Source organism: Phallusia mammillata, chromosome 7 (genome assembly GCF_965637545.1).
Source record: "Phallusia mammillata chromosome 7, kaPhaMamm4.hap1.1, whole genome shotgun sequence".
In the NCBI taxonomy this organism is placed as follows: domain Eukaryota; kingdom Metazoa; phylum Chordata; class Ascidiacea; order Phlebobranchia; family Ascidiidae; genus Phallusia; species Phallusia mammillata.
Genome location: NC_137258.1, coordinates 19,398,048 through 19,410,177, shown reverse-complemented (window position 1 = coordinate 19,410,177; position 12,130 = coordinate 19,398,048). Strand labels below are relative to the sequence as shown.

Genomic DNA, 12,130 nt, shown 5'->3' with positions numbered 1-12,130 from the left:
AGGATGCGTGGTTTAGAAAAGTCAGTGAGGCGTGACCGTTCGCTTGCCAGTAAACAACACGAATGTTATATTCTTGCCCATTCAGAGTGTGATTTCGTAAATATTTGTCAAATTCGTGCTAACGCAACGTCACGTTTTAAACAATGCTTCGTGATAGTGGTAACTATACATATACGGTATCAAGACAAAATGTAAAAGAGCATGTATCCGGTATGTTAGAATTTATTTTCCTCTTTCGACAACGTTCTTCTGATATGACCTTGGTACTTATAAAACGCGGTCAAGGTGATGTACTGAGAAATGCCGCCAGCGAAAATAGTCCTGGCGAAATTTCGGGCAGTTGCGCGCTGTTTCTGCCTCTGGAAGACCTTCGTGAATTTCAATTTCAATCCGTTTCGTATGTAGACATGTTGAAGCTTGTACTTGTAGTCTCAGTATGTAAGAGCATCTGATATGACTTCCCATGGAATTTTGTGGTTTGAGAAAGGCCATGCGCACCAGTTGTGTAATCACGTATGATATGCTTTGACCTTGACTCGCATATATACGTATAGTTCCTATGACAATCTCAGTCATGTCAAACGGCACAGACATGCGAAAAAATAGGTTTATTACATTGTTTGGTGGTCAATATTTCAAAATTCAAAACAATAAGTATTATCAAAAATTTTAAATATTTAGCTAAGTCAGTTTTTGAGTTTTCTCAGAATCTTGAAAAGAGGTTAAAACGTTATGTTATCTTTGACATTACCAGTAAAAGAAACAGATAATTTCTAACCACAAGGGTAAGAAATAGACCCTTATCTGATGGTGTCGCGCTCATCTCGCTTCATTTCTCACTTTAGGTGGCAACAACAAGTGCTAAAACGAGAACCTTTTGTATTTCAGATTATTTATAATGCAATATAACGTAATGTCACTGGTTTGCTTTTTGGGTTTATCGTTGATGATTGTGCAAGGTGGACTTGGTCAGTCAACTGAAACCGTCACTAAAGGTAAGTAAAATCCGGTTTTCATTTTAACCAATACATTGGGTCAGACACGTATCAGCAATAAATTACATTTAAACGAACATGTAACTGTTGAAAGGATCAACGATGATATTATTTAACCTTTGCTGGGGAGTTTTTTTGCAAAAGTTGTACAGCATTTTCGCATTTTGTCATTTAAGATGTCGGATATCTGCATCATTGGATAAAAAAATTTCCGTGTCGGCTTTGGCACTTTGTACATTGATTTGTAATACATATTTGTAGTTAATGGAGTGCTAATTGACGACCGCTTTTTTTCGATATGAATAAGGACAATGACAATTTTTGGCAAAATATATGTATACATATATATGTCACTGTTTTTATCACTAACTGAACCGTGTTTATGTATGCAGTGTAATTAGTTTTGTTTGCCCCACAGGTAGCCCTTTCAACTGCGTCAGATACAACAAAACCATAAACGTTATCAGAGGCTGGCCTCATAAATTCGAGGCGACGGATTACACACACTATTTGCTAATTGGTGCATCATACTTGGACGAAACCCAGGTAAAAAAAAATTGTCACACCCGGTGTTTTTTTTGTGGGTGTCAGAATTGGACTGAATTCGTGTCTTTATTTTCTTTCAGTTTCTTGTCATAAACGGTGTAAATGGGTCAGTGCTTTACAACACCACTGTACTGATTTATTCCATCTTCAGCAAGGCCTATTTCACTTCGGATTTATACCCTGGTTCGCTTCTTCGCTACAAGATTGTAGCCATGGTGAGCTTGTTTATTTATTGAACCAACTAAAGTTATTCTCTCATTTGAGTCTATAGGTTGTTGTTTTTTAAGCAGATACAATATACCTACCCACGTAAATTGATTGTCATCTTGCAATTATAGCACTAATTTTAGTACGTATAAAAACCGTATTCTTAAACTCTACCCAATTGAATTTTAGAATATTGAGACTAATCTGCGAAAGCTGTCTCAGTTCTCTAGTTCAGTGATCGGCAACCACCGGACCCGGTGCCGATCCGTACGGGTTTTGTTACCGGGCCGCATAAAACTCAAGGTTCACATTGAATCAAAGTTGTAATGACTGTAATTAGTTTTCAGTGTTGAACATTTGTGGTTTTCAAAGGCCGTTCCGTGATAAAAATTTCTGTTTTAAACCGGTCCGTAGTGCAGAAAGGGTTGCCGAACCCTGCTCCAGTCAGTGAAAATGTCAGAAAGCAATATTCAGAAAAAAACTAATTTTAAGATTTAGAACAAACTTTTTTTTCTTCAGGTTTCCAAAAAGGACAAATGCGAAGAGCATGACATTACACTGCAAGTGGTCGATGACGTGGAAACCTGCGCTGATACTGTGCACGCAGACAATGTCCGTTCGATAACCGCAGTGCCTGGTATGACTACAAACCTCCGCTGTAACTGTAAGTACCAAGTACTGTAAAGTCTTAAATGTTAGTTTGCCAAATAAATCACACGTTTTGGGAAATCTTTATTTCCAGGTTAAAATCAGTTGTCAGTTTTAAAAAAAACAAATATATTTCGCTAAAATAAGCATCTTCAGTGTCTACAGAGAGCAATTTATTGCCAAATAAATGTTTGAAATTACGCGACATGGACAAAGATTTGTGCTTTCAGATTTGTGATTTTGTGTTTTTCATATTAACTTAGCCATTATAACATCTATACATGACTATTTCCATAATATGTATATATATATATATACATATACTATATACTATTTTTCACATTTTTCACATAATCATTTTTTATTACCAGATCCTAGCAGATCATAGTTTAAAACTGTTTTGTATTTTGTATGTTTACTTTTATTTTGTTTGTTTTTATATTTTGTTAGTTTGTTTGTTAAACTACAATTATGTTTTGCCCTGCATTAGTTGCCATTAAATGAGCATTGTGCTGTTCTTATATGTTAATTTTATAGTATTATTACTATTATTAGTATTATTTTTATATATAAATATCTCTCGTAACCACATCTAAACGAAACATAGTTCTGATTTTTTTTGTATATTTACACATAGTGACATAGGTATGCTTTGTTACGGTTTCAGCATGTTTAGCTACAATTTAGATTTTACCTGTGTTTTTATAGTTACTATTGATGTCCTGTTAGTTTGTCAGCTTTGTATTTTGTTAAAATTAATCAATCGTTTTTTTCAGCTGAACAGACCGTCGCCCACAAGGTGTCACTAGATCCGTCCAAGCACAACTACACAGTGCAGTGGTTGTACAACTGTTCCCCTCAATTACCGAACAACACCCAACAATCACCGATTCGCAACAATTTTGGACAAGTACGATCTCGATACTTCATTTCTTTTTCACCATAGCAGATAGAAGATAGGCTTAAAGCTTGTAGTAACCCTGGCCAGAGTTATAAGCAGTAGTAGGATTCAAATTTTTTGTCAGCCGGTTTTATCACAAAAGTCAAATTTTTCAGCCGGTCCTGTTACAAAAAGTTTAACAGTAACCAGTAATGCTAACCGGTTCGCTGATTTCATAAAACTTCGTGAGACGGTTCCATAGAACCGGTGCAAACCGGCTGAATCCCACCACTGGTTATAAGGCTCGGACCCAAACTGCAAGATCAAAGCCCTGTCCAAACCCGAAGTGTTTTCAACAGCCCGAATTAGAATCCCAAAACCGACCCGAAAACCCAGGTCATGAAAAATATCCTGAGTGGGGTTTGAACCTTCAACCTTTCGACCTAGAAAAAAAAATTGGGTCAAAGTAAAAATGGGAATGGTGTAATCATTACAATGTTTTGTACTGATGTCTAACACGTTTTTTAGCTTTCAATCGTAAACGCGAAGACCGATAACGTAGGAACGTATACGTGCATAGTGACGTATGATGGGAAATCCCGTTTTGTTCGATCCTACGATGTCTGCATGAATGGTGAGTAGCCTTGTTTATGGGTTTGTCAGAAAAAATCTTAGTGTTTACATACAACGATGGATTTTGTTTTTTTGGTATAAATGTGTATTCTAGTGTTCACCAAAAAAACGTTTTTTCATTTCGAGTGTTTAGTATATTTCAAGCTGAATTATTTTTTTGGAAGAAACATTACAGCTGAATTATTTTTTTGGAAGAAACATGCAAAACAAAATAATTGGAAGAAACATGTAAATTGGACGCATTGTTTTTGCTTATCTATACTTCGGGACGCTTGGTTTAAAGGTCTATTTTTTCGCGCCCAAAATTATTTGCTGATCGGTTCTATACGTGGAGAACAAAAAATATTCGACCACTACGCAATTCAGTAAAAAAAGGGATTTCTGTAAATAGAGTAGTGACATATTTTGTCTGTTAAAGGTGGCTTACCTAGTAATAGTTTGTAAATTTCATCTGCAAAATTATATTCTGAGAATGTTTGCAGCTCCGGATGCCAAAGCGGAGGGAATCGTAACGTGCCAACAGGAAACTTATCTTATTCCCAACCTGGGTGCAAATCTCACTGTCAGTTGCTCACTCAGCGTTGGCATTGGAAGAATCGCCGATGCTATGATAGCTACTTTCTGGAATAAAGTAAGTAATTGCAAACATATTATCATTTTTTTCATTTTTGTGTGAAATATATTTGCTACTACGTTAGTCTGGATTCAATTTGACCGTTACAACCGCGGTGAATGTATTGGGTGTAGTATATGATAAAATCACGAGTCACCAGAGACAAAGTACGACAGATGGAGACAGCAGTCGCGTTTAATAACAGACCAAAAACTTTGACAAGTCTAAAGTCATCCACCGTTTTAGTCATGTATAAAATCATTTAGGGACACTATACACGGACTTGAAAAAAGTATTTAACATTACTGCCAAGGAACTGCACTGATAATGACAACAGAGATTGTTGAAACGTATGCATGATGTATTCTTTATACACCATTCCTTGGCAGTAATGTTCATGATTAAAATATAAAATCATTCTATTTGAATGATATACTGATGATGCCCATTACTTGGTGATATATATACATACATAAAAAAACGATGGACGACGTCAGACTTGACAAGGTTTTCAGTCCGTTAATATATTGGGTCATTTTCTCACTTATAGTAGTATCACAGCCTGTTTACTTCCATGGCTTTGTAATGTACTTTCTAGAGAGAAAGAAGCTTTGTGAATACAAAACTGCCACGGGACCGCTTCTTTGTAGCACATATGCTAAGTTACGTGCAGTGCTGGATTAACCATTAGGCGAAGTAGGCACGTGCCAACAGGCCAGTCAAAAATTTAGGCCACTTTAAATGATTTGGCAACACTGATAGTTCTATTTTTTTAGTTGGCAACTCTGATTTTCGGGCCACTTATAAAATGTGCCTACACGCCAGTAGACCCTTAATCCGGCACTGGTTACATGTCAGTGATGTCCACTCATAACTAATTTTAAATCCCACAATAACAGTCGATCTTGCCACTTTGGTAAAAAAATACTTCGTTTAACCATTGTCACTCCGTGTTGTTAGAAATTGGCATATTGTTTACAGACCAAAGGAAACGACTTTGAGTGTGTGAACACCCAACCAGGATTTTACCACCCAGCAGAGGATGACAACAGTCGTCACTCTTGCATCAGGTGAGTGAATATGTTTTGTGACCTGGAAATTTAAATGGCTTTAAACATTGCCCCCAACAAATAACTTGACACATATGTTAAATGTGTTTGATTGTGATGATCTAGTAATCTTTGTAGGTGCTGTGCGTTAAATAGTGGCCACATCTTCGAGCTTAATAGCCTTATTGCAGTTTCGTTAAACACTGTGCTGTATGATATTGAGAAAAGAAACCGTATACAATTGAAACAAAAATTAAGTCAGCTTTTTTTCTAAATTAGAACCAATTTTTTGATCTCATTTTTTAATATAAAATACTTCTGCAAGCATTTCGTTCTGGAATTAACAATGAACATCTCTTATTTGTGTGATATTCAATTGCTACCACTCAATAAGTCGCTCAGGGGGGAACTTAAAACATTTTTATCTAATTTTAGGACCCTTGAGCAACCAGATCCCACATGTTTTCGAACTCCACCGACCTTAAACGATCTGAAAGCGGAGGAATCTCACGTCATCGCTACTCTTCAACTTGTGTGAGTGTCTTCTTAGACTTTTTTGTTGCAAGATTTATGAATCGCTTGATATTTAGCTTGGTGGACAAACTTAATCGATTTTGTAACACTGCTTTAAAAGTTGTTGTTTGCTTTATTTTATCTTCGGTGATCGGCCAACGTCTGAATGCTTTACACGTTCACAATGAGTCCAGCCCGAACTGCCCGTTTTTTGTAAGTCTGTTTTTGCTGTAGGGTGTTATTTCGCCTTGCGACTTCTACGATTTATCACGTTCCATTCGGTTGCAGCTCATGTTTCGTGATCAGGAAAACACTAGACGGAATTAGAACCCACAACCTCGTAAACACAAGGCGGTTGCGCTAACCACTCGTATTGCACCACTAGAAAATCAATTCACTTAATTGTGTTGTCGCTTTAAACGGGTTGATTGCAAAAAACATATCAGCTTGTAACAGAGGCCGTCAAACGCTTACCTAACCTCTCACAAGCGACACCCGTTGCATGTGTTTGTAGTTAACCCAATGTGACTTATGTTTTTGTTACTAGGGACATTGAACAACAGGATCTTGGTCTTTATACTGTCGTGTACGAGTCTTCTAAAGGCAAGAAAATCTTCCACAATGTGACTATTGCTATCGATCAAGCACCAACAGCCATCGCACAAGCGACTGTAATAGCAGCAGCAATAACAGCCGCTTGCTTCGTGTTGCTGCTTGTCGGTTTGGCTTACTTCTTCCGGTTCTACTTGGCCGTTTATTGGAAGACGCGATTCGCTAAATATGACGTTGACGGTAAGTAAAAACTTTTTGGGTGGTAAATGCAACCAATAAACTTGCTTTTTATTAAAATGCTCAAGTCACAATACTTTGATAGGGATCAAGTCAGACATGTTGTGAAAAACTTTTTAGGTTTCATCAAACATTCTACATCATGAAATAAAGCTTGAACTATTATTTGAGGAATCGGTTACTGTATTCCAAGATACTGTAACCCGTAATCACCCAATCGTTTACTCTAATAAATGAAATTAGATCTGGGTATATTCAAAGCCTTTTTCTTTCCAAAAAGCACTACATTCTGATACTCGTTAATAGCAAAATTGCACCCTTTTGATTTATCCACAGTTACTCAGTGAATAACCAACATATTTTACATTTACAGACAAGGATTTTGGCGCATTCTTTTCTTATCACTTCTACAAGGAAATCGACACATTCGGAAAAATTCAGGCGCGTGATACATGTGAAGGGGTCCGTGAACAGATGGAGAAACTTGGTCTAAGCTTGTATGACGAACGCAGAAACGGAATTGCTGGATGTAAGTTAATTTTTGTAACTTTGACTCCCAAATTTTTTCGAGAATTTTCGGCCAACATAGAATGTCTTTTAGTTAAATAAAAACGCCTAATCCAAATTTTAATTCCAATTACTAGAAGCCGCTAGATGTCGATAGAAAGCCTTAACTTGAACCAATGACTTTATTGGGCATGAAATTACATTAAACTGTTAGTCTAGTACACCCTAAACATAACTCAAAACAATACGTCTCTTAATAATATGTTAGCACTCAAATCAGGGGTGGGCAACCTGTGGACCCTTCATTAAACGTTGTGCGGCCCGCAGAGACGCTTGGATTTCAAATGTACTGAAAAACGACTCCAACTATTATATATAAGCAGATTAATGCGTCTGATGTTAGTTTTCTGCGACCTGACAAAATGCAGCTAGAATCAAATGCGAATTATACTTATATTTGAGCATATTTGGTAAGCAAAAAACTAAAATCACCTTGTGTTATACACAGGTGCGGCCCGCGATCTAGTTTTGGCAATTGTATTTGGCCCCACAGTAACAAAGGTTGATCAGCCCTGACATAAATTAAAAGCCTTAAAACTGACCTTTTTAGTCATGAAACTGTTCACCCCTGCTAAGCTAGCACTTTTGATGTACTTCGATTTCTATAACTTTTGCTTTAGTTTCTTAATAGCCAAGTGTATTTATCAAGTTTCTTTACCTACTTTGCAGTCAAAGCCGAAAATTATATAAATATGATGAGGAGGTGTCATCGCGTCGTTATCATTCTAACTCCCGAATATGTGAAAGATCATTGGAGCGTTTTCCAACTGCACGAAGTAAGTGTTTCAATTTGTATGACAAAAGCTAAATCCAGATATTAAACTCATCCACATAATAGTGAAATACCGTTTGGGAACGACGAAACACAAGATGAGTGAGCGTAAGATCTAAAAATACAATTTGATAAACTAATGTTACCTTATAGGTACATTTTTTCTTGTTTGGGTGAAAATGTTTGACATGATGTTGAAATTTATTTTTAGAGCTTTCTGGCCATGATTGAATCTGGTTCAAAGATTGTCTTCGTACTCGTTCCTGGTATGAAGGAACACATTAAAAAACAAGCCGCAACTGATGACACGTACCGCATGATACAGAGAGCAATCAAGGTTAGAAAATCAGATGATAATACTCGCTTGTTTATCTTTGCTACATCGTTATGAAAAGCACATGACCTTCACCCTGACCTATATTATGGTTCTCATTCTGTATTCCGATGATGCACTTTCCATAAGTTTTAGGTCCCTTCTGACCATTTGGGTTTTCCGATCTAAAACAGTTTCCGATATTTCTCTAGCCCAAGAAAATTCAGTGTGAAAAACCACTAAATCTGTCGCTATATTTTATTTGTTTTATCAAAACAAATGCATTTCGCTATAAAAAGCATCATCAGTGTCTAAAAACAAAATAAAAAGCGGGATAAAAGCAAAAAATACAAAAAAACACACACCCCCAGACCAACCGCAAAAAGTCTTTACTCTGTCTTACTGGACTGCAAATGCAGACCGGCAGGTATGGCGCTGATAAAAACCACGAAAAAAAGGCAAGGAAAAGATAAGGGCGCAAAACAATATAGCGACAGATTTAGTGGTTTTTCACACTGAATTTTCTTGATCTGAATATAGCGACAGATTTAGTGGTTTTTCACACTGAATTTTCTTGATCTGAATATAGCGACAGATTTAGTGGTTTTTCACACTGAATTTTCTTGATATGATTTTAATGACCCTGAATCGTCGCAGTCGTTTTACTTGAAAGGAGATTTCAATAATAAGAAAAGAATTACTACGTTTCTCTAGCCCAGTAAGATTTTGAACAAAACCGAAGTCAGTGAATAAAAAACACATTGTAACTAAAACAGCAAAACAGAGACCGTAAAAGAGAAGTCTAACTTTAATCAAAACATTTGAATAAAACTTCTCACTACATGCCAGTCTTGCATATCTTGTAAAGTTTTTCTTAAACTCTTAACAAACATCAAAGGAACACCTTATCAAAAAACGCGAGAAGTCTTACTTATTAGCGACACTGCAAAACTCTAGGTGCCTTCTTGGTGCGCAGCTCGTTAAACAACCTTAAAACCATATTTATTTTAGCTCAACAGCGCCTCCGTGTGGCCCGGAAGAACATTTTGCTGCGGGAACAAGTTTGAGATGGAGATGAGACTTGCGATGCCTAAACTGCAAGAGCGAGAAGATGGAAGGAAAAGGCGATCCTCATCTGATTCGGAGTTTGGGATGCACCCGACCGGAGTAGAGAGGATTCTAAGCAACATGACAACCACCACTGAAATTGGTCCAGGTAATTTTTCATTTAAACTTATAAAATTTTTGCATTGCGTTATATACTCGTTCCTATATTTTTCATGACTAATACTAAACACAAGTGATGATGTTACGTTATAATAGTATTTATGTCATTTTTCAACCCAAAATTTTCGTCTTTAATTTCATGCTTTTATAACTTTAATTTTCAGTCAAAATTGGTATTAAAGATACGTAGAATCTCTTAAATAATGTGAATCAAACCCTTCTGACATTAAATTTCTCTAAAGTTTGTTTCGTACAACGACAATGTATTTTGATGCACGCAAAAGCAGTCGTCCGCGTTGTAGAAATATTCTTTGATTTTACAGCCTCACAATTCAAATACTACATTCTAGTAGGGGCTATACCCCTGTGAAACGCTTAGAGATCATAAACCCTTGTGTGTTGAACGGGACCCCAAGGTTCCGCGGAACCCCGGTTGAAGACCCCTGCAGTATATATTTTACGTTTAACTTTGCATTTAAACACACTGTTAATCTTTAGATGACATCGATATGACGTCTCGTTGACATGGCAACGACTGGATTTCGAAACTAAAGTTCCATCAAGGCATTGTAGGACACACGCCAAAAAAAACAAATGAGATTACAAGAAAATCGTGAAAAGAGAAAAAGGACTCTACCTCGTGTTCATGTCTTAATAAATTGATGTCTGAATGTCACACAATCGCTTATAGCACACTGCCAGCAAATAAACATCAGACCAAAATAGACTTGTGTCATGGCGTGTTTTCCAACCGAGGCCAGGCATTCAATTCCTGAATACCCTGAGAACAAAGACTACCGTGGATTTGTTTTGGATTTCACTAGACCACAAACCATTACATTCTGACATCTTAGGCGCCCTCATTTTACAGAGCATGTGGACATAAAATTGCTTTATACAGCACGCAGTAAAATTGGTCCAGTGAAAGATTTGTAGCTAGTGCGATATTAATTTGTGCAAATTTTGCAACAGTTGCTTACGAAATTAACTCGTTTTGGCATGCTATTGCCAAGCTCGCAAGGAAGTCAAATAGTCAAACGGTTGATTTCAACTGGATTGCCAAAATATGTTTGCACTTCGCAATTTTTCAATCGTGCGCACTACATATTAAACCATATTGCATTCTCAGTGTGTCAAATCGTAGCCTTCGGAATTGTGCAACTTGTTTAATGTTATACGTGCACATTCAAATTATAAAAGTGCCGTTGACATTATAAACTGCAAATGTTTTTAATGCTGTTGAATGATTATTTTTTATCCTTGTGCGCAGTTTCATGACATTCCAAGAAGATAATTTCCCATATTTTGGTAATTTAAATGCAACAAACGCTGTTTTATGTAACATTACCTTCGGCAAAGCTTTTTTGGTTAAAATATATGTTAATGACGTTTTTGCATATCTAATAATACCAATGCATTGACTCAAACATTAGTGGAAAATTTTACGTAAAATTCGTTCAGCAATACAAAACGTTTGTAAAAAACAGTATCCCGGGTAAAAATACCCCTATTGGGACTAACAAGTTCTTTTGAGTGTCACGAACATAATAAGGGGCTTTTTACCCACCCCGACGAAACCTTTGTGTGGGTCACTTAGTGGTGTTCAACAAAAACACGTTTGGGGCTTGAGACACAGCATTTTCACGTGAGCGTATTTTGTATGTAAATACAATCGAAAATTCCGTCTGCGTCCCCAAAACCCTTTACAAATAAATGAAGCGTACTACAGTTCCCCGATGACATTCACATTTGGCAAAGACTTAGACGCCTAAGGATTTTGTCGGGGACAAATGAACACAAAGTATAAGAGAATCAGAACAGAAAAGGCAAGGCAAGTTTCAGCAAAGAATACCTATGTGTAACGACAAGAATTGTGAATGTAGAAATAACAATTGAATGGCGAAGCGTTCAAAGCAAATCCGCGATTTGGAATTACCGCATAGACAATGTACACACACCCCGAAAATTTTCTTTCAAGCTTATAAAAATCCCCATATGTCTACCTTACACGCTTTAACGTTTTTCTTTCCCCTTGCGAAAACAAAAGGTTTGTATGGAACTCGATAGGTAGAGGGATTTTCCGTGCAGGTGGAATATATGGGTATTTCAGATCTTTTGAAACCAGTTGGGGAAAAGTTAGGCCCGCAGATATCAACCAGCAGGCTATGAGTTTTAATGCAGCCTGTACAAACGCAATCTATGCAATTTGAGGCGTTAAATATTTTTGTACAGTCAACTATACCGTTCATGTGCGATGCTGGAAATTTGCCAGATGATTGAAACTTTTGCACTACGCCACAAAGTAAAAACGTTTTACCAATACGAGCATTTATGCTTCAGGGCTTTTTTTCATTTCCGTTTTTGCCTTAAAGCTTGCA

General features: G+C 36.9%; 1 protein-coding gene across 1 annotated transcript; it reads left to right on the top strand.

The window, feature by feature from the left end:
- Positions 1–892: 892 nt before the first annotated feature.
- Positions 893–11,436, top strand: LOC145238961 (uncharacterized). The gene is made up of 15 exons (XM_080102252.1): positions 893–995; positions 1,414–1,541; positions 1,622–1,756; positions 2,268–2,412; positions 3,173–3,306; positions 3,805–3,910; positions 4,392–4,540; positions 5,504–5,592; positions 6,007–6,105; positions 6,632–6,876; positions 7,247–7,402; positions 8,110–8,216; positions 8,424–8,549; positions 9,537–9,741; positions 10,251–11,436. Exons 1-15 carry the CDS (start codon positions 899–901, stop codon positions 10,274–10,276), a joined length of 1,947 nt encoding a protein of 648 aa, XP_079958378.1. The 5' UTR covers positions 893–898; the 3' UTR covers positions 10,277–11,436.
- The last annotated feature ends 694 nt before the right edge of the window (positions 11,437–12,130 follow it).

Coding starts and splice junctions, on each gene's coding strand:
- LOC145238961 (XM_080102252.1), top strand. CDS start 899: ATGCAATATAACGTAATGTCACTGGTTTGCTTTTTGGGTTTATCGTTG. Junction 8,217..8,423: donor GCGTTTTCCAACTGCACGAA/GTAAGTGTTTCA, acceptor ATTTATTTTTAG/AGCTTTCTGGCCATGATTGA. Junction 8,550..9,536: donor TGATACAGAGAGCAATCAAG/GTTAGAAAATCA, acceptor TATTTATTTTAG/CTCAACAGCGCCTCCGTGTG.